At 45.8% G+C, this 22,741-nt stretch overlaps 2 protein-coding genes across 2 annotated transcripts in view; one reads left to right on the top strand and one right to left on the bottom strand.

The window, feature by feature from the left end:
- Nucleotides 1-2,954: 2,954 nt before the first annotated feature.
- ND-75 (NADH dehydrogenase (ubiquinone) 75 kDa subunit) lies at nucleotides 2,955-14,831 on the bottom strand. The gene is made up of 6 exons (XM_070527123.1): nucleotides 14,154-14,831; nucleotides 12,903-13,220; nucleotides 10,923-11,393; nucleotides 6,439-6,744; nucleotides 5,459-5,614; nucleotides 2,955-3,316 (listed from the first exon to the last, which is right to left on the bottom strand). The coding sequence occupies exons 1-6, from the start codon at nucleotides 14,808-14,810 to the stop codon at nucleotides 3,011-3,013; spliced, it is 2,214 nt and encodes a 737-aa protein (XP_070383224.1). The 5' UTR covers nucleotides 14,811-14,831; the 3' UTR covers nucleotides 2,955-3,010.
- Nucleotides 14,832-15,130: 299 nt separating this feature from the next.
- The window catches only part of Tango1 (transport and golgi organization 1), a 41,941-nt gene continuing 34,330 nt past the window's right edge, over nucleotides 15,131-22,741 (top strand). The window contains exons 1-5 of the mRNA XM_070527122.1: nucleotides 15,131-15,264; nucleotides 15,906-16,033; nucleotides 17,016-17,102; nucleotides 17,167-17,215; nucleotides 19,739-21,585. Of these exons, the coding sequence (XP_070383223.1) occupies nucleotides 15,144-15,264; nucleotides 15,906-16,033; nucleotides 17,016-17,102; nucleotides 17,167-17,215; nucleotides 19,739-21,585 (2,232 nt within the window). The 5' untranslated portion in view covers nucleotides 15,131-15,143. The remainder of the gene's footprint in view (nucleotides 15,265-15,905; nucleotides 16,034-17,015; nucleotides 17,103-17,166; nucleotides 17,216-19,738; nucleotides 21,586-22,741) is intronic.

Genomic DNA, 22,741 nt, shown 5'->3' with positions numbered 1-22,741 from the left:
AGATAGCATCTAGAGGAACAATTGAAACTACAAAGTACGAAAAACCTGCCATGGTTGCTTAATGGCTTTGGTGTTGAGCTGCTAAACACGAGGTTGCGGGATCAAATCCCAGCGCCGGCCGCCACATTTCGATGGGGGAGAAAGGCAAACACATCCATGTACTTAGATTTAGCTGCATGTTAAAGTAACCCAGGTGGTCAAAAGTAATCCACAGTCCCCCGCTACAGTGTGCCTCATAATCACGTCATGGTTTTGGCACATAAAACCTCACAATTTTTTTTTAAAGTATGAAAAGCTTAATGATATGCACAAGGGGACGAGGCAAGCGGATATGTCAAGAGGTCACCAGGAGACGACTCTAATGGGACATATGGTGATGGCACTGTTGTGAACACAGTGCTGAGTGCTGGGATTCTAGAAAGCTGCAGGGCACTGTCAAACTTGAACGTGGGTATGAAGGGAAACCACCTTCTCTAGCAGAAAGCACGGCTGGCACGGCACAGACATGGCTTTGCAGTAGAGGCGCGAGGATAGAGACGGAAGACTCCATAGTCAGAGCTATGCTTCCCGTCACTTGTTGCCACAATTACGCTTCAGCCACTGTAGTTACGCTTTCGTTGTAGTAGTTGTAGCCTAGTAGACTGTATTGCAATAATCTTCATTTCCATGACCCTCCTGGAGAAGGAGATAACACAACCGACACTAGCAGTTAAGTATAAACCCCATGCAAGCAATCTTGCATGCGACAGCTACAAGCAATGCGATGGAGATGGCTGTCGTGTTCGCTCGTCGCCTACAAGTTGTACCCCATGCGAGCGATGACTTCGAGCGACGTCTCCCCAGTGTTGCCGGTATGAGGGCAGCAATATAGGCGCCGAAACTAGCGTGACGCATGCTTTATTAACTTAAGTTGATGTTTTTTACTGTAAAAAGCAGCATAAAATATTTCTGAGAGTCTTGCAGTAGGTTCTTATCCTTGCACCTATAAAAATTCAGTGGTTTGCTCTTTCCGTGCAACGGTCGGAAGTACTTGAGTTATGTACATCCAGTTCCGGCTTCGCGCTATCGGCTAGTTGCTCATACCACTTCTGGGCGACGAATTCTAGATTTGCAGAACCGAGCGATCGCGCGACAAGACCAAGCGATCTGTTCACGCGACGGCCTGATCCATTGCTCAAAGCCGTCGTTCGTTGCTGTCGCGCACAAAATCGCGCTCATGGGGTTTAGCCTTTAGCCTTCTGATATCATCAAGCGTGAGTGGGGTTAGTCAGGGCAAACACAGTGAGTAATGTTTGTTTCACGTATGTAGTAGTATCATGGTAGTATCACATAGTATCACATCATGGAGAGTAAGGATATGATTCAAACTATGCTAGTACTTACAGCCCGCTCTCCTCAAACCACTCTATCCTTACAAATCACACGCAGCTGCTCATTGAGGAGCAGCAGACGAAATCCTCAATGTAACCGACTGCTTTTGGCCTCATGGCAGGAAGCCAAAACATTATTTCGAAGGCTTGCTTGAAAGCACTGGCTTCAGCGTGGCAGTCAGGATCATCTCTACACTATGTGAACTTCAATAGCCACATTCAGTGGTGCTGCTCAAGTAGCGTGAGCAAAAGCGCACAATGCGGTGTAGCTGCATTTATTGCATCCGTTGATATTTGTGTAAACAGAGGCCTAGAAGCGTTTTGGGAAGAAACAAGAAAAACATCAGTCAAAAGTTTAGGTCTGCTTCGCTGATTTTGGCAGAGCAGTTTTGATTGCTCCCACATAGTGATATCGCCTCTGTGCTCAATCTGCCAGTGGAAGACTAATATGGTGCTCTCGATCTGCCATTGGAACGGTCTTGCTCCAAAAAGTGCAGAAAATGTTGCTACGTACGTACTCTGAATCTGCCATTGGAATTCGCTACAACACACAGCTTCACCACAAACAAGGCTTCACACCTGGAATGCAGGCTGAAATCAAGTCGTACAGCATATGTGTGCCTGTTCAACCAGTGCAATGCGTTGAGATAATTCCACGTTGCACAGCTCTGCTTGAAAAAATTAAAATGTTTTTCGATGCCATGGTCTAGAATTTTCCACTCAACTGTACACTGGATTGGTTGCACACATGCTGCGAAAGCAAATTTCCTCGCAGCACTAGGGGTCTCAAAATTTTTGCTCATGGTTGTCTAACTGTCGGATTTTCTCTTCTTTCAGCTTGTCAACGCCTACCATATTACTTTTTTTCCATACGTTTATTCAGTTCTACACTACTACTTTCGTCCACGTTGTAAAGTATTTGTCAACAGTTCACAAATTTCTTCATTTGTCAAAGCATGGATGGACAAGCCACGCCAACTCGCCATCTGCCCCGTCGAAATGAATCGACAAGAAACTGAGCAATGTGCTCCACCTGCTACGAGAGATTTATCCACAAATTTTGTGTTTAGCCGACATCATAATGGATGCAACAACTGGTCTTCAACATTATTTTTTGCACACGTTGCTTGGAGAGAGGTAAGGATCCAGTGAACTTGCAAAGTGAGAATGCGTCTGAGTAGCAGGAAGTGTGTGGAGATTGTTTTCAGAGTTATCTTGGGGATGGCAGTGTAAGGATTAATGCAAGGAAACTTTATTTTGTGACGACTAGTCCAAATGATCCCCGCTTCCGGAGCCAGCACTCAGTGGTAGTAAATTGTCGATGAGTGCCATTGCCCCTTGGATGTTGCAGACGTGGTGCACCTGAGTGTGGCACAGGTCTTCGGTAGATGTGGCCCAGCTTTCCCAGGTGCAAGGCATGGACGAGGCGACATTAATGCATGTGGTAGTGGTGCACGAGGAGAGGGACATTCCCAGTACTTGAGTACCACATTAGGATGCTGCCCACAGACCTGACAGATGGAGTGCCCAGGTACATGCTCAATGTGATGACTGACTGTGTTATTAATGCAAGGAGGCAAGCAATTCAACGGCAGGCGTTTATTCAAGCGTTTATTCCTATGTACAAACACACTAAGGGCTCAGTAGGGCCTGCTAGCCTGCTGGTCGACGGCTTGCACACACTGGGCCATGGTGGGCGACGCCCTGCTGATGACGTCTGTCATGTAGAAGTCGCGCAGTGCCAGCAGCTGCGGCCTTAGGGGTTCCTGTAGGGAGAGTTCCGTCTTGCCAGCCTTAACACTGCTATCCTCCTCGGGAACGAGCAGCTCCTGGCGCTCCCCATAACGTGTCAGGTGTGGTGCGACTTCATTCATGCGACCCCGCACCTCGCTCAGGTTGTCATAGGGCAGGGGCACTCCTACCACTTCCGACAAAGCACGAACAACCTGCGGCAACCAATCACCCTCCCACTGTATCATTTGCTGCAATTCGACCCATACTTTCCTTGCTTTAATGCTAAACCAGCATAATGTCACAAGGACACAAGACAAAAGCGATGCAGCACAGTCCTGAACTAATTGAAGCTTTATTCTGATGCACATCTGAATGAATATTGACAATGGTATAGAAGCAAAGTGAAAAAAGATAAACTAAAATCAGAAATTACAAGACAAGGCAGATATTGCATGTGCTTTCTCGTCTTGCACTTTCCGATTTTGGTTTTGATCTTTTTGCACTTTGTTCCGATACCGTTATCAATATTTATTCAGATGCATAACAGAATAAAGATTCAATCAGTTACAGTGCTATGTTGTGTCACCTTCATCTGATGTCCCTGTCTCCTAAAGCTGATCTCATCATGGAAAGCCAACAACACCAATGCAATGTGTTAGCTATATTCACGACCGTCGCAATGTAAACTGACAGTGTGCATCCACTCATACTGTAATTTTTATTACCAGTTGGCACCAGCCTAGCTGAAAGACTTGTCTGCCACCTAGACTGAAGTTTGTTGGTATCAGCATTATATTAGCAGTGGTGTTATGTCGACCTAGTGTGACAGTGCATTTATGTGCAATGTTATTAAAACAAATATGCATTTGTGTGGGTGGAAAAAAAAGAAAAGTGACGTAACGGTGCTGCCACATACAAAACAACTTATACCCCTGCCAAACAGCACGTGTAATACCATTCACAACAAATGAGAATATGTCTTAAGAGGAAGCTTTAGCTCGGGCCAAACTCCGACGCGGCATATCATATCATAACATATCATATCATGGCATAACATATCAATTTTGTCCGCTTTAGATGTACTATTAGATGCAATTCACAGAATTGTATTATCATTTTTAGTCGTTGAGTTACAGAGTTGTAAACTTGATAGTTTCGTTTTCTGAAAATTTTCGATTTTTGCCAATTTTTAATAAAAAATTGACGACTTAACTCAAAAATTCGAAACCAACAGTCACTAGATTTGTGGTTTGTCTTTTAAATGCAACAAACCTCGTCAAATTTGGTGCCGTGGTTGCCGAGAAAAACGAATTCTCCTTTTACATGTATTTAGATAGGAGCACTCGAGCTAAAGCTTCCTCTTAATGCCATTTGTTGGTTCTACATGGGCATAATGAAAAACATTCACAGCTAATGGCATTCGCCAAATGAATGAGTTTCTCAAACTCATGCAAGTGCGACTCATACGTGGGAAGACCACCTCACCGATTTGCACAGGGCGAAGCGCAACCTGAAATTATAAATCTCGATTGCCAAGTGCCTGCGTGCGCAAGGTACCGATCAACAATTGCGTATGTTATTTTGTATACCCATGTAGACAGGGAATGCAAGACCGCAATGACATTCAGTACGACTGTCATTTACTGTGAATGACATTAGACGTGCCATGTGACAAGAGGTATTAGTTTACTGGTGTAATAAATACTAAATTTTCCAACACATATAGTATTCATCAGTAAGGATGCACCACTAGTTTTTCTTTACAGACACAGGGTCTGTTTCATTTCAACACACACATCACGAGTAATGGATCAAAATAATAAAACAAGGGCAATATAAAGGCAAAAGAAGGACTAAAAGCACCATAGAAATGAAGCTTTGAAGTGCCAGCAGTGTAGGGACTTGCCTTCAGCAGTTTCATTTCTCCAATGAAGGCTGTTGGATAACGCTGTCACCATGGCTACACTCCATTTCATGCTTAGCAGGCAATGCTGCAGAAGCTATGCAAATAGTGCACAAATACTTCATATATTGCAACTACAACTTGTGGATGCAAGGCTATGTGAAATAACATAGTTGTCGTGCATCTTGGTGCTTTCGATATGGTACATGCTATGTTTTAGTCACGAGTGCCAGCGGCGCACTGTGGCCGCTGGTCACAAAAATGTCTTTCTACTTGTCCAGTCAAACAAGTTCTCAGATCTGCGATGTCTTGCATGTAATAATCGTGTTATATTTTGCGACATAAAGGTGTGATTGAATTACATAATGTATACCTATATCTTTCTTGCATGTGAGAGAAGTTTATGTATCCTTAGTAGTGCTGCCTTAGTAACGGCGTATAGGAATCTCACCTTCCAATCCTCACGAGCCAAGCCGGGAGGGGTGACAGCAGGCAGTGTTTGCTGAGCACGCCCTTCCGTGTTCACATAAGTGGCCTGCTTTTCTGTGTAGGCTGCACCAGGTAGCACTGCATCTGCCAACTCGGCTCCTCGGTCACCGTGATGACCCTAGACCAGAGGAACCGAACGAATTCAGGTTGACAACTCGATAACTCCCACAACCAAGTAGGTGACATAGCCTTTCCTAAAAGCAGCCGAATACAAGCGGAATGTTTATTTCATCTATGAACTCGACCCAAGCAAGCATTGTGACCAAATCAGAGTGCACATGTTCTTTTGTGCTTTCATGCGTGTTTACATAGATGGCTCAATTTGTTAAAAACTCCCAAAATAGATGGTCAGAAACTAATTTATCACTGCTTACAGCGTCAGCTTGAAATAAGCAATGATGGTGATACAACAATACTAAAATAACAAAGGCTTCAATTCCAAAACGTGTTCGATCTTACGGTTAAAAGCCAACTGCAATGCAATACAAGACCACTTAAAAAGCCTACTTTCAGACAGTGTAGATACAGCCGCCTCCATGCAAAATTTTACATTTGAAATATTAGTGGATGTGTCACAAAAAGCTGGCAAAGGTGTACGGTTTTAATACCACAACTGGGAGAAAACTTTACCACCATTACCATTTGCTGGAAGTGAGTGGCACGATTTGCAAGGTTAGGTGAAGGCAATGGCTGTTTGTTGGCTGTGTGCTGAAAAATCTTGGCGGTGACATGCTCAGGCTTACATCATATCCGCTGATTACCAGGCGCACGCATCATCTACTTAGCTGCTAATGAAAATTTAGACATTGGCCATCCCTGCACCTTTGCCAAGATCGCTTTAATGGTAATACATTACTCATATAGAGCCATTTTAGCCAAAGTGCAATTTTGTTGCAGTTGGCCTTTAAAGCAGGCGTTATGTGGACAAGGAAAGAAGCTTGCCTGGTAAACAATAAAGCAGTTAGCAGGCAGGTCTTCCCGCGTCACGGCGCCCTCGTCAGCACCGAAAAGATACAACACAGACGGCTTGGCCTGGCGGGCCCTGTCGGGGCCCGGCCAGTACCCCAGGTCCAAGGCAGCTCCTTGGCTGGCCGTCCGCTGTAGCACGTTGAGCACCCGCCAGCCAGGCTCGGCACTCTTAGCCTGCCGAGCCACCTGACGTGCCAGTGACAGCACGGCCGCTCCATCGGTGCGCTGCAGTGGCACGCTGCCGACCAACACCAGGGGGCGCTGGGCCTGTGACAGGGTCTGGCAAGGACAAAAAGCCATGACGCTTAAGTTGAAGTTTATCAGCCGAAGTAAGGTAAATGCAAGAAATGTACATAAGGAGCATCTATACCTGCAGCATCAAGCTAGAATAGATCCACACCTCCACAACACTAACAGGTACTATATGTAAGACAAGGCAGGTAATATAACTTTTTTTTCCATGTAGGTGGGAGACACCTTGCATTTTATATTAATTTCAGCATAAACATTTAACACCTTTAAGATGTTCAATACAGTTTTTTGGAACAATGTCTCAGCGTAACAAGAAACGCATTATTTTGTTTTACCTGGACAGGGATATTGTTCCACAAATGGCAACCAACACTAAATAATCATATTTTCCTTTACAAACTTTTTACTAGGGGCTACACCAGGTTACCAGCTTCGTTGTCTCTAACTGGGAAGACCTGAGAACTGAATAGTGAAGTGGACAATTATTAATTATACAATTGTACACCATCACTGCTGTTTTATGGTTGATTAGCAGGTTTGGGAGCACGACCTGATATTTATTAAGGAAGGGCCTAGTAGGGACTGCTTAACTTGCTCGAAAAAAATAAATATTGCTTTTGCAGCAGCTTTAAGCAGATACAGTAGAACCCCACTGATGCAGTTTTCAAGAAACCGCAGAAAGAAGACGTAACAGCAGGGAAAATGTAACAGTGGGGAAGGCCACAAATCATCACAGCAATGTCAGAAACAGCTTTGCATGCACATATAATTAAGGGACACATACTATGTTCAGTAACAGTGGCCCCTTTCCGCTCTCAATATGCTTCACCACATGAGCTCACTACGAACCGGCAAAAAATGCCACCGCGCCGTGACAAGCTTATTTGCACTGACGATCACATACTGCTGGCATTTCATAGTTCCAAATTTGCCTCTGCACCACTTAATTAATGTGACCATGGCATTCAATTACATCGCAACATGCAGGAACATTACGGAATACATAGGGGTCAATAGGCTTTAATTCAGGACCACAAAAACATGACATAGCAGGGTTCTACTGTGCTGTATGTATGGCCCAGTACAACTGCAGGCAGACAGCTAATAAAAAGAACCACTGAAACTGAACATCACAGACAGGTAAAAGTTATGAGCCAGGGGCTGAATTCATTATACTTCCACTTGTAAGCAATCTTGTAATTGGCCAGCCAATGTTGATACAAATTTCAATATACAAGTTTTCTGGTGTGTATTCTTATGACATGCCTTCTGAATGGGAGTGGTTTTGTGTATAGGTAATGCAAAATTTCAACAAAATGAATGAAAGCCTTTATCAATAATAATTGGCAATAAGAGATGAAAAGCACCTATTCTTTGCTATTAGTATTGATTTCCGAGTAATAAATGTGATTGCTAGGATTTGTCCTTGCGTTGCTCTAGATAGGCAAGATACCAGCAACACTTGCATTCATCCATGCTAAGGAACCAATATCACCACATTCAGAGCACATGTGCAATGGCTTTGCTGGCACCACAATGACAGAAGCTTTGTTTGCACGAACAAGTGAGCAGGTTGAGTCAGAAGTTGAGCTGACCTAGGCTTACCTGACTGTGTTTGCATGCATCTTGCCAAGGGGGGGGTAAGCTAGTCAATTACCCCGCACTGTGAGCCCAGTACTTGCAGGTCATGAACGGCATGCACATTTGTCAGCGTGACACAGCATTCCTGACAGTAAAGTAGCGAGCACAGAATTTTAATGAAAGGATACGCAAGCGGGACAGATTACTATCACTGTTTGGAGACAAGCTATGCCCCAAGACGTGTAAATATGTTTTTCAGTATATCACAGCCGGGCGTTCAAGGTACCACTAAACTGAACAAAACCTTAGCGTAGTAAACAAACATTCTGCTACAACATGGATTTATTAGCTATTGCAATTGTGTTGAAAAGACACCAAAATAACAAGAACAACAAAAAAAGGAAAGAAAGAAAGGGAAAGAAAGCCCTGCGCAGCACTTTTCACACAATGGCGCATGAAGTGATGTGCACATAAGCCCCGTGAATAACCTTTTATTCGTCTCTCTCTCCAATCTTTGACTCCTGCAAGCCACAGCAGCATGCACTGTGACACAATCTCGACTGCTGCACAATGAACAAAGGCTAATCTCTCAACTCTGGAAGCGTAGCAGCGAGTGTGGAAGACCGCAAACGCTTGTAAAGCCAGATGGCAGCTGCAAAACCTCACCTCATGTTTTCACCACAAATAATTGCTACTCCAAACAAGTGCGTCTCTGCTCAACTGGCAGAGTGGAAATACTCCTTCCAACACCACTACCCACATTACCTGTGGCAAATGTTTATGCACGGTTAATTCACCACTTGCTTTTTACTTTCAGGTTTTGGGTGTTGTCTATTGGTAGTGGATGTAGTGCATGTTTTCTTGCATACAAACCTTCCGTATGAAAACCGAAATGCCTATATTGCTTTTGTATGCATTCAGTGCCGCAGTTTCATACTTCGAAATCTTTGCTAGATAAAGGTTGCCCGGGCCGGACAAAACATTTTCTTAATAGCGTTCTAGCAGTGCATGCCTGTATCAAGATGCATTTGTTGGATTAAAGGAACACTAACCAGAAACACTAAATCAGTGTAGAATGATAAGGCATTCTTTCAAAACTTAATTTTCGTAAATTTTTCTGCAGGAGTTTGGTTACAAGAACAGAGAATGAAGGCCACACTTCTGTTCATTTAATCTTGTGCTGAATACCCATGCCAGTAAGTGACGTCATGAATTTCAAAGCATGGGTTGTTGCGGTGCAGTAAATGATCAAGCAGCTTGCTAAGCTTAGTCTCTGACTCCTTTAAAATACAATGGCAGTCCATCGTCACCAATAAGCATTTAACAGGGTCCGAGCAAATGTCGTCAAAATCCATGATGTCACGGCGTGCTCGTGTGAGAACTTCACTAAAAGTCTTTTGTTTTTATGCCTTTTCTGGCTTACCAAGCCCCATCTCACAGCAGGATTGGCCCTTCTGGTAATGCATAATTTACCGATGCAACTCAACTTATTTTTCTCTTTAAGCCATTGAGTTATGCATCTAGGCTGTGATCAAACATGCAGCCGTAGATTCTGAATACGCTTCAAAGGCCTAAGGTTCTTTAATGTGCACAGAAGTTCTCAGCACATGTGTGCTTCTGCATTCCAAGCGCCACTATAAGAGCACGGTTATGAGCATAAGAATTCACGGTCACCATGATCTCATGCTCAGCAACAAAAAACTGCACTCACTTAACACCCTTCCATTGAGTACTGACAAAGGTGGAGAGAGAGAGAGAGAGAGAGAGAGAGAGAGAGAGAGAGAGAGAGAGAGAGAGAGAGAGAGAGAGAGAGAGAGAGAGACCTATGCCTAAAGAAGGTAGCCTAACCTTGTTTCTTAGTTCCTATCAAATCTCCCTGAATGAATTGCTTTGGCTGTCAATGGCAACTCTCTGAGACGCTGAACTATTGTTAGGATAGTTGGTTGTTAAAGACTAGCTTGTCCAATGGAGCTCTTCCACACCTCTGTAAGCTGGCTGCCCTGGAAAGCTGCAGTGATGCCCAGAAAACATCGTCCACACACATACTCCATTCCTGTCTGAAACGCAGAGCCCACAGGGTAAAATCTACCGGGGCTGTCAAGCTACCTCAGGTCTTTATTTCTGCTTTCTTCGCCATGCATTATTCCGAGAAATGTGGTGTTTCCACACTTGGTGGTGTTTGGCACACTGAGGCAGCAGTTCTCTGGAACAAGGTTGCAGCTACTGTTCTTTTTCAAGGGGCCCTACCACAAACAGTGGACAAAGCAGCCAAGGCAAGACATCATTCACTTTTTGATTTCTCTATAAATGCACGAAGTGGGCCTGTGGACAAGAGTTCGTGGGGGTATTTGGAGCTGTGAAGGGCAGCCACCTTACAGGGATGTGGACAAGGTTCATTACACTTGCACATACTGATCCGGGTTGCAATTGCAGATGTGTATTTTACTTATCCAGGTTCATATCCTTGTTCCTCTAATGAAATCCTAGACAGTGTCTCAATGTCCAGTATTGGTGGTAGCTTTAACTGTTCATGCTCAGCTGAGATGCTCCCATGTATACAATGCAAACAAGCTGCATTGTTCTCGTGGGCCTCCTGAGCAAAGCACAGCCCCAGCAGTACTCACTTTGCAGAAAGGATGCGATCCTGATGCTAGGGCCTGCAATGTGGCAGGGCTGTCACCCAGCTGCTCATAATCATAGGTGAAGTCGATGGGTGGGCCAACAGCAGCTATCTGAAGCTCGTTGTGCAGCCAATTTTTGCGGATGCGTGCGTTGAGCGTTGTGGCTTCCCAGCGTGGGTTGGCGCCCAGCAGCAGTACCAGATCCGCTTCATCAACAGCAGCCAGGCCCGCACTGAAGAGGTAGTCGGCACGCATGTCCGCTGGTCCCGGGAACCGCTCTTCTGTGCACAGTATTTCTGCGCCCAATGTGTTGAGCAGGTCCTTGAGCGCTAAGAGGGCTTCAGCATCTGCCAGGGCACCTGCCACAGCCACAATGCCTCCCGTGCCGTCTGGAGACGCAGCAGCAGCCGCAGACGAAAGGCGGCTGCCCACTGCTGACAGTGCTTCTGGCCAAGTACACGGCTGCAGCACTCCCTGTGCCATGTGTTTGACATTGTTGGTTAAGATCTCAAGGTGAGCTTGCTGGCACAATTGATAGCCAATCTTAAAGCGAAAGCTTTCTTTAGCTACTTACTCGGGTTTTTGTGGTTGGTGGCTATTGACAGTTAATGATAACAAGAATGAGGAGGAGAAGAGTAAAGAGTGAAAGGAAAATACACATGCAGGGCACGAGGAGAGAGAGGTGCTTGAGTGGCAGGCGCAGGTGATGGAATCATGCACATAGGTGTAGTAGAGAGTAAACGAGAGGATGTGCAAGGTCCCATCCTCCACGCCAGAAATTCTTCAGAAAAACCAGAAAGCTACACCTGACTTCCGACTCATTTTCTATGGTTTCAGCTAGTTGCTTTTTTCTCTTCTTTTTCCTACTGCACAGACGAAATACAAATGAGAAAAAAGAGCAAAAAAGAAAAAAAGAGCAATGCCAGCAGTCACTGCTACTTTCGGTTTCAACTGAGGATTTCATATCAGGGGAAAAGTGAAAGTCTGAGAGCATAGCATGGCCCGAGTGCTCACTGCTTACACATTGAATTACGCGTAGAAAACCAGGAGCATGTGATGGCAGACAAGCAGTGTGAATGAAACCACCACCTGGGACACCTGACCCACCAGGAACAGCTCATCTTCCACTTCACTTTAGTTCTTCCTTCAAGGACAGGAAGGCTGACACACAACTTAGTCACTATATTTTAGATGTGAATAATTAGAAAGCTCAAGCGCAAGATAGCTTGAGTTGGTTTTGCACCAGAAGACCCAACGTAACTACAATTGAATAAAACTAATTTCAGTACTTCAGCCAGCTCAATCTGTTTCGAAATCACTTTGAGGCCACTTAAGCTGAAAGTAAAGTGCACAAGAACAGACACAAGTCGTGTAATCCCTCTATCCATGCATTTTCTTGCACTTCCAGCATTTAAGCAAGGCTGATGAAAAGACATATACAAATCGGGAACAGTATAAAAAGCACCTACTTGTGATGTTCAGGCTGCTCTATATGTTGACGGATGATGCTGCGAGATGGCAATACCAATTTTGCTGTGGAATTAGGGCTGTGTTATCCCAGGTGTGGGAGTGTAGAAAATCCTCTTTCTGCCTTGCAAACCAGCCAATCATTCACTTCCATATTAGGCAGAGCCTGGAGCTGTGGCATCAGGCAAGTTTTCAGGGTCATGTGGCTTGTCAAACCCACAAGCAGAGTGCAAAGTCAAATGTAGGCAGCCACATAACCCACAATGAAAATAATAACAATAAATAAATACAAAGGTTTTCTTCCAGCAAGAAGTAGCATATTATTCAAGGCTATTACAGAGAAAAAAATAACATTTGAAACGCATTGGAGCCTGTAATGTCTACAGTATAATGGATGGAACATATAAACTATTCCTGGAAATAAGTACCAGTTGCTCATTCGGCTATCCGAAAAAGTGGCCGTATGCAAATTGGGCCTGTGATGCAATGAACAGCCATACACAAAAGGTGCCCTACCTTCTGGTCTCGCAGCATTGGTGTTGTAAGGCGCTGGCGGCGAAGGCCATCGCAGGCGAAGCGCGTCTTGTCCGAGATCCATTCCTCGTTGATGTCATCATTACCCCGCGGAAGCACCCGAAGCAAGTCGCCTGTCCGTGTGCTGAGAACAATGTTGCTGCCCAAGCCGTCGAGTATGTCGATGCTCTCCACCTTGCGCGTCTCCCATGGCCGGGCCACAAAGGAGTATGGCTTTGATGTCAGGGCTCCCACGGGACACAGGTCAATCACATTGCCTGACAGTTCTGACATGAACATCTTTTCCACGTAGGTGCCAACCTGGACAAAAGAACACCTTCAGCCATGGGAGAGTCACATGACTTAAGGCAGTGAACATCACAGTGTTAGCCATATTACATGTCTCGACAAGAGCTGTCTTTATCAGAGATTTTGCAAGCAGACATGTTTTTGTAAATATTTACATAATCCCATTTGTTTTTGTCAAAACATTAACAGAGAAAAATTCACTTGTCGAGATGCGAACACCTGGCAGGGGCACTAGACAGCGGCAGATTCCTCATTAGCATTGAATAATTTTCCTCGCACGGACACAGCAGTACTGCAGAAGTCGCATGGCACCTTTTTCGTTGTAAGGTGCTCTTCTTGTCACGACGATAGACTGCATTTTTTTACCAGTACTGCTCCAGGAGGGCACATGTAACCGGCAAACAGAGGCCTCAGGAGGGTACCTGAGGTTATAATAAAGCAGGCAGCGCAGGATCTCCAGGGCACTCACGGGGCACAGGGGGGATCAAAGGTGGAAGCAGGGCGGTTCGCAGGTTGAGCCTTCCGTGTCCGGAGCGTGCCCTAACCTAAGGACGAGCCCAGGTTTTAGCTTTGGTGTCCTGGAGGCGCCGCCAATAATGCGAAATAATGACAAGTTGTTACAACTAGTAAATAAAAACTATTAAAATGTATAATCACGCGCAGGCACCAACTTGTGACGCAGCGCTGCGACGCACGTGCGAGAATTATGCAACGCCAACGAGGAATCTACACTAGACAGCTTTATCCATTCAAACGAAAAAGAAAGTAAATGCACCATCTTTCCACGTTGCGTTCGAGGCGCAAAGACATGGATCATGTATCGAAGGCTGTGGTGCCTGTTCCAGCAGAGAGTGTGACTTGAAAAACGAAAGAAACGCCGATTGCGTGTCTTTCGAAGATAGCAGCCACAGACGATGCTGAACATGGGAAGGGATTGGAAGGCACCTGCATGTCGTTGCCACGGCCCGTGGTGCCGAGATCGTCGACGCCGGCCACCTCGCTGGCGAAGCGTATGCAGCGCGTGCACTGGATGCAGCGGGTCATGATGGTCTTGACCAGCGGTCCAACGTCCTTGTCCTCGACGGCGCGCTTGCCCGAATATTGCACGTCGGTGAAGCGGCTGCGGTCACTGCCAAAGGCCATGGACTGGTCCTGCAGGTCGCACTCGCCGCCTTGGTCGCAGATGGGGCAGTCCAGCGGGTGGTTCATCAACAAGAACTCCATGACTCCCTCGCGGGCTTTGCGTGTCATGGGCGAGTCGGTGCGGACTCGCCAGCCCTTCATCACAGGCATCGCGCACGCGGCCACGGGCTTAGGGGACTTCTCCACTTCCACGAGACACATGCGGCAGTTGCCCGCCACGGATAGCCGCTCGTGATAGCAGAAACGCGGGATCTCAACCCCAACCATTGCGGCAGCTTGGAGCACGGTGGTACCGGGGTCGACGAGCACGGGTCGGTCGTCAATGAAGACCTCAATTTTTTCGGGCTTCGCCTGCTGTTTCTGCTGCTGTAGGCATGCGGCAGTGCGCAGGGGAAGCGCAGTCTGTACCAAGGGCTTGAACGAGGCCCTGAGCCCCTGGTTTAGCGGTACACGAAGCATGTTTATACACGATCGGCTCACCGGCCGACCTATCTGTGGTGGGGAAACTGATGGAGGTCACATTGACTGTAGCGCCCCCTGTATTATCGCGGTTGGCATGGTCCGCCGATTCTGCGGCAGCAGCCAGCCGGAGCCCCCCTTTTCGCGTACGAATTGTGTAAATGTGACGGATGACCTGACCGAAAACCTATGTTGCTTTCGTGTTGCTCAGCTAGATCGTCAACTCGAAAGCGCCGATCTTATTTCGCCGCGCACCGTAACGTCAGCTCCTTTTGACGGCGCTGCTGCCTCTACTAGCCTCCGTTCCTCCTGACGTGTACTACAACTCGGAGCATGGCGCTCGCCAGCGGTTTTCCTTGCGCTGTGCTCTTCATGGCTTTTCTATGTGCAATTCACTTCGTTAGAGCGCCAAGTCCACCGACACACATCTTATGTGCCGACAAAGACTGCCAAGGTGAGATATCGGTATGCTGTGTGACCTCGGGTTCTAAAATGCCGTGGTTTCTAAAGTGCTGACTGCCAGTTTGTCACACGAAAACATATTGCTGTTTCTGTTGTGCACTTCACTGTATCGGACTATTCAGCTTATCTAATAGCGAGCTGGTAACCGAAGGAAACAAGCGGCCAGTGTCGTCTGGCGATCTTGAAAGCTTGTGACATAATTTGAGTCACCTAACTGATATCGCTGGAAATGTTCTCTCGTTGCTCCGCTTCGAACAATTGCACCGGCTGCTGATTTTTGGCTCGATGTGGTGGTGCTTAAATAAGGTCGCTTGCGTCAAACCGTTTTTAACTCGCTCGCTGTGTATTGCGTAAGTTCTTGAGGTAAATCCGATTGCCCGTTCACGGCTGCATGCACAGCGGTATAAGCGCTGCGAAGCTTGGTAACTGACATAACTAGTCAACCTATCGTAGCGCCAGTTTTGATTTGTCATCGTGTCGACGAACTTGTCTTTGGAAACGCCTTCTTATACATTTTTGGACTTCATGCCTGTTCTTTATTTTGTTGTGGCCGAAATAATGAAACATGTATTGCAGCTTTACCTCAATAGGTTTATATAGCATATAACAGTAATTATGTGCTTCTTGTTGCAGGAAAACTAGGTGAAGGAGTCACGTTACAGGCCTATGCGCCTATCGTAGAGGAGTTCATCAATTTCGGCAAGAATGAGAAGGTCACAGTCTTCGGCAGAACAGAGAAAAGCGATGTTCTGCACGTTCAGGTACTCGCTGCTCTCGCCTCCAGCTACCACCAAAAATTCAGCGTGTCAGTGCCAATCTTCCGCATGGTCTTTGACTGAAAGTGGCAGTTGCATGCCTTTACATACACTTCATGTGACACACTGAGTGTTCAGACTGCGAGCTGTGCCATGTGCATGAATATAAAGCATGTGCAATGTGATTGCCATCAATACATCCATGGAAAATCAACAGAGGTTGGCTGATGTTCTTGCTTGTCTTGACAGCCAAGCGTTGTCAGAGGGCCTTTGGCATGGCAATATATAGTATTCGGGCCATCCTTGATTATTTAAAAGCACTTAATAGTTCTGTGGCAACCCACACGGTGGAGAGAAGTAATTAAGAAGTAAAGGTGGTGGTCCCGGGTTCGAGTCCCAGACCAGGACTAATTTTTCTTGAATTGCGATGCTTTTCTTTCAAGGAACCCGTATCGGTTTCCCTTGTATCAATTGCTGCAATTGGGTGGATGTCTGATTTTCCCTTAATTACTTCTCTCCACCTTGCGGGTTTCCGCAGAACTATTATGCCAAGCTCTTGCCTTTGCTTCGAGTTGTTGACAAATTTGACTTCGCCCTGCCATCTGCTAGCTGTCTGGTTAGCTCAGATGGTAGAGCGGCTACCCGGAAAGGTAGTAGTCCCGAGTTCGAGTCCTGGACCAGGACGAATTTTTCTTTAACTGTGAGGCTTTTCTTTCGGGGAACCTGTATGGGTTTCCTTTGTAGCAATTGCTGCATTTGGGTGGATGTCTCATTTTCCCTTAATTAATTTAAAAAGAATGTGTCTTGACTCAAGGGTATTAGTTATCCAGTTTGCTTCATCCATCATTGGTGATCTTATTCCTCATTCATTATCATTATTCACCCAGTGCAGAGCCGACCTGTGTGCCTTTGTTATTAAACTTTTCTCTCTCTCTTGCCTACTTCAACATATTAGTGTCGGCTCGTCACTCTATACAAATTTTTATAGGTTGGGAAAAAGCGTGGCTACGCCCCAGAAAATGTTATCAAGATTGAAAAGATGTTTGTAGCCAAAGAAAAACTTGTTGAAGTTGAGGTAAGCACATTGCATGGCACAGTAAAAATAGATTCTTATTAACAGCCTTCTGTTTGATTTTTAGGTTTTGTCCATCCAGCCTTTCAAGGCAGTTTCAGAGGAAGCAACACAAGGTAACCTCTGCCATTTTGGTTTTGATAGTCAATGCTCCAAAGCCAAATCTAACAGGCACATATTGCTTCATGAACTTGTAGTATACCAGTGCTACATGGGTGCTTTTTATTGCAATAGAGCCCTATCAGGATTGAATTTTTTCTATCGCGATCGATGGCAATTGATGCTGCACGGTCCAAATCTGGATCAAGTTGAGTGAACTTTAGTGCACCAGGTATTGCTAAGTGGTTCCAAAGCACTTGGCAAATTCGCCTAGTATGCAGTAAAATTTGTAGTGCAGATTTTTTAGTGCAAGCTTCAACTACAATGTAGGGATTGCACTTCACAGGATCCAGATCAAGCAAAGTTGTGATCTAAAGTGCCAATGTGGCAGCACTTCATCTGGATCAGGCGTGATCACAGTTGCAAGTTTCTCTGTGAGATTGGTATTAAATGTATTAGGAAACAGGAAATGACGACCATTGCTTGTGTCGTAGCTGATACAGGTGCCATTTTTACTACCCAATGTTTTTTTACCAAAGCAGGCACGATTTGCACAACTATTGTAGACAAGGTCTGCCTCATTAGGACCAGCAAAAAGGGTTAATCTATGCCATTCAAGAAGCTTCCTTGTTGTGGCTTCCCTCATTTATTTCAATTTTAATACGTACCAAATAGAAGCACGTATGGGCATGTTTTATACCTTTTGTGTTTGTGGGGCCTCTGCAAATCTAGACAATGCGGTCCTGAACATGCAAACCAAATATTGTTCTCTGGCATGCAGCTGGTAGCCCACAGTCACATAAAACATTGCTCGATCACTCCTGCAGCTATCAAGGGGCACTCTATATTGTCACAGTCTATGACATATACACAAGTCACACGTGGCACTTTCAACTGCGATCATGCCCGATTGGAACCAATTTTCTCGACAGCACCCGCCATGGTTACTTAGTGGCTATGGTGTTGGGCTGCCAAGCCCGAGGTCACAGGGTTGAATCCTGGCCACGGCGGCCACATTTTTATGAGGACAAAATGCGAAAACACCTGTGTACTTAGATTTGGGTGCATGTTAAAGAACCCCAGGTGGTCTAAATTTCCGAAGTCCTCCACTACAGCGTGCCTCATAATCAGATGGTGGTTTTGGCACATCGTCATCATCAGCCTATTTTATGCCCACTGCAGGATGAAGGCCTTTCCCTGCGATCTCCAATTACCCTTGCCCTGTGCCAACCGATTCCAACCAGCACCCATGAATTTCCTAATTTCATTGCTCCACTTAGTCTTCTGCCGTCCTGGACTGTGTTTTCCTTCTCTTGGTACCCATTCTGTAACCCTAATGGTCCAACGGTTAACAAACCTGCGCATTACACGACCTACCCAGCTCCATTTTTTTCCCTTAATGTCAATTAGAATATTGGCTATACCCGTTTGCTCTCTGATCCAAACCGCTCTCTTTCTGTCTCTTAATGTTATGCCTAGCATTCTTCGTTCCGTCGCTCTTTGTGCGATCCTTAACTTGGTCTCAAGCCTCTTTGTCAATATCCGAGTCCTTGCCCCATATGTCAGCACCGGTAATATGCACTGATTGTACACCTTCCTTTTCAATGATAATGGTAAACTTCCAGTCAGGAGCTGACAATGGCTGCCGTATGTGATACCACCCATTTTTATTCTTCTATGAATTTCCTTCTCATGATCAGGGGTCCCTGTGATTAGTTGACCTAGGTAAACATACTCCTTCAAAGACTAGAGGCTGACTGGCGATCTTGAACTCTTGTTCCCTTGCCCGGCTATTCATCATTATCTTTGTCTTCTGCTGTTAATCTTCAACCCCACTCTTACACTCTCTCTGTTAAAGCCCTCAATCATTTGTTGTAACTCCTCTGCAGTGTTGCTGAATAGAACAATGTTACCGGCAAACCGAACTAAAACCCCATAATTTAATTTTAATTTCTTGACAGGGATTGGGTCCTTGTGCAGCTTGTGCAAGTGAGCCAATCTTGATTGAGAAACTTGACCATTTGGGCTCAATCACAATCAAAAGTAACCTTGTGGCACCTGTAATAGACCGCATGACAGACGATATGCACCAGCCATTGGGCAGTTGTTCATGTCCATGAGTTAATCCTGAGCGAAAGCTTCCACATATATGCATGCCCCTCTAATCTTCTAGTAGGTAGCGGCGTTTGTTAAGACATCTTGCCCATTGTATCGCCTGTTGGGGCCACCCTTGTCAGGCGCTAACCTTGGAGGGTTACCATAAGTGCACTGTTGAAAGGAGGAATAGACATTGCAAGTTGCTGTAGGCATTTGAGAGGAAGTATGTTGACGGGCAGTGGGGAAAGTAACCATTGTGCTCTACATGTATGTTATTAGGTTCTTCTCAACAATGTATTTAAGAATTGAATGAATATTGCAAAGTATTGCACTCTCCTCAGTGCACTCTCTGGTTTGAAGAAGAGTTGTTGCAGGGTCTCCTTAAGTGCTTTATGACCTGTCTCCCAGGTTTTCGCTACTGCTGAGAATACTTTTGCTTGCAGCCACAGAACTGCCCACAGAGCCTGTGCCCACAGAGGCTATGCCAAGCCCAGCAGTTGGGAAGAAATGCAAGATATACGGCACTGTTATGAGTGGTTCTATATGCGATGATGAGGAAGCCATTGAACTGAACGACGAGATCGATGCCAAGACCCAGCTGAAGAACACTGTCGATGATCTAGCAACATCTTCACTTGACAGCTGGTCGTCCTCATTTATGACAGATGTAAAGGTCGATTTGTCACACGAAGCGGACAGTAATAAAGCTTCAGAAGAGCCTGTAACAGCCAGTGCAACACAGCTGCCAGCTTTGAACCACCCACAAGTTGACAATGCAGATCCTGAGAAAGAAAAGGCTTCCTCTAGTGAGCAGCCATTGAGTATGTCGTTGGAGACGGTGAAAGATGCACCTGCTGAAGTATCTGTTGAGGAAGAAGGTGAAGATGAGCAAGATGGTACAGAAGAAAAGCCAATCCCTGGTGAAGTTGATGAGGAAGCAGATGAATCACTTTCTGAGGAGAATCACACAATAGAGAATGACACGGCACCTATTGGAGCAGTTTTGTCCCTGGCACCCTCTGAAATGGGCCTCAGTGCAACTTCTTCAGATACAGCTGTGTTGTCTGACCTGGCTACACCGTCACTGCCTGTTCAGCAGCCTGACTCTGCTACCACTGACCAACTTCTGTCCTCAACAGCACTTCAACAGTCATCCATGCCAGCGAGTGAATTTTCACTACCTTCAGAAACAGACCTGAGTGCAAGCTTAGTTGACAAATCTGCAGTAGTAGACAGCTCGGATGTGCGTTCAGGTGATCCTCAGCAGTCTAGCCTGCTGGCATCTTTGCAGGACATTTATTCATCACAGTTGCATGAGCAGCCTTCTTCATTGGCAACTGCAACTTCACTACCTGTGGAAACGGGGCTTGGCACGAGTTCCATTGAAGAACCTGCTGCAACTCCGAGCTCAATTGCTCCACTGTTCGACCAGCTGCTCACAAAACCAGCTACGCCTGAAGAAGTTGTTACCTCTTCATCACTTCTGTCAGAGCAGTTTGCTCCCTTTACTGCTCCATCACCTACGCCTCAGGAGGCAGAGCCTGTTGAAAGCTCTACTCAAAAACTAGGTTCATCAGATGCAACTGTGCCATTGGGAGATCTGCATCTGGCGGAGCAGACTTCCTCTGTCGACAGTCCCTCAATAATATTGTCTTCCGAATCCAATGAAACCTCTATTTTTTCAATTCCAGCTCTGCAATCAATAGAGACAGGTCAGAGTTCAAGCTCTGTTGCTGAACCTGCACCATCAGAATTGCCCATGCCATCACAGGAACAACAGATGCAGGATTCTTCATCCACTGAGCCCCTTTTATCGCAGCTGTCAGCACCGTCTGAACACGTTAGTGTTGGAACAACAGCACTGCCTCCTTCAAATGAGGGCTCAGAGGGGAGCTCATTCATTGAACCTGTGGAGTCCATCCTGGCTGCGGTGTCACTGGAGCAGCATCATGCAGACCTGACTACCCCTGAAAACCTTCTTACGACAACTCCGTTGACTCCAGAGTCCGAGCAGTCTTCCACAGAAAGTGCGTCTTTCCTGATGTCTTCAGCCTCGCCCCCGTCAGAACCTAGCGTTGAAGTGGAGCTGGGATCCTCTGTGACTTCACAAGCGGAGAGCATGCCTCCGGAACCCACAGCTGAGGCTCTGGTGTCTCCCTCCTTGCTGCCAGCAGATGGCCTGGCCACATCACCAGTGCCAGCCAAGACTGAGTCGAGCCAAGAGCAGCCGAGTGGTGGTGCCATGGACTGGAGCGTAATCGAGGAGTACATCTGGCAGATGCTAGCTCTGGTGAGTCACTCACAATACAAGGCAACCGTAGTGGCAGCTACTCAGGGGCTACGGTGGTCTGCTGCTGAGCACAAGATCGCAGATGCAATTTTCGGGTGCAGTAGGCACTTTACCATGGTAGTGGAACGCAAAAGCGCATGAGCACTGTGCTTAGGGTGCATGTTAGAGAAACCATGCTTGTCAAAATTAATCCCGAGTCCTCCACAATGGTGTCACTCTTAATACACTGTGCAGTTTTGGGACGCTAAACCATACAATCTTAAATATACCAGTGCACAAGTAGCGAAAGGTGGAAATCCATTACCTATTATTTGGCTGGAGCAATGGAAATTCTGGGGCTGAAAAATGTAGCTTCAATGCAGCTGCATGACATCACAGGTGTTGTAGGTGATTAGTAGCACCTTGATTCCTTCACATACTGTAATTGTGGATTCTGTTGCATGCCAGCATTATATTACAGTTGATATGACTGCTGTCCTGTTGTCACGGTGGCTACAACAAATTATGCTTGAATTTCATGCAAGAAGATGCTGCCTGTAATTTGCACCCGCACCCTATTTCTACTGCTTTATTTGTTTGTTTGTTTGTTTGTTTTGCAATGTGGCATCATGTGGTTATTGATGCCAATGGGGAGTCTACATCCTCAAGTGTCTTGTTACTTTCTTTGAATGTGTTTTAAGTGAACCATATAATGATGCTACTTTGTGGTGCCACCTAGCATTGTAACTGTTTCCACTGCTGACTGAGGTTTCTGCTCTGATGCAGTGCTGCTTTAAATAGCTAGACAGGCTGAGAAAAAGTGTATAAATAAAGGTGACATGGAGGAAACAGTGACTGCCTTTGGAAACAGGACACAAATGGTTGATGGAGAGAAAATTCAAGGAAATCTTGCCAATGTTTCAACCTTCTTGTGTGCCAAACTGTTGCGGTGTCTGTGACATTTGTTTCTTCACATTAGGTAAGCAGCAAATGTGTTCACGCTTGCACAGTGGATTTTCTTCCTCTTGTTTGATCACTAGAGGGTGCACAGCCATGCTAGAGCAGTTTTGAGATGTGCCTGTTTGCCCACTGAATTGCCATAAGCCATTGATTGATTGATTGATTGATTGATTCATTCATTCATTCATTCATTCATTCATTTATTCATTCATAATAT

Source organism: Dermacentor albipictus, chromosome 10 (assembly GCF_038994185.2).
Source record: "Dermacentor albipictus isolate Rhodes 1998 colony chromosome 10, USDA_Dalb.pri_finalv2, whole genome shotgun sequence".
Classification (NCBI taxonomy): Eukaryota; Metazoa; Arthropoda; class Arachnida; order Ixodida; family Ixodidae; genus Dermacentor; species Dermacentor albipictus.
This window is presented reverse-complemented; position numbering and strand designations above follow the sequence as displayed.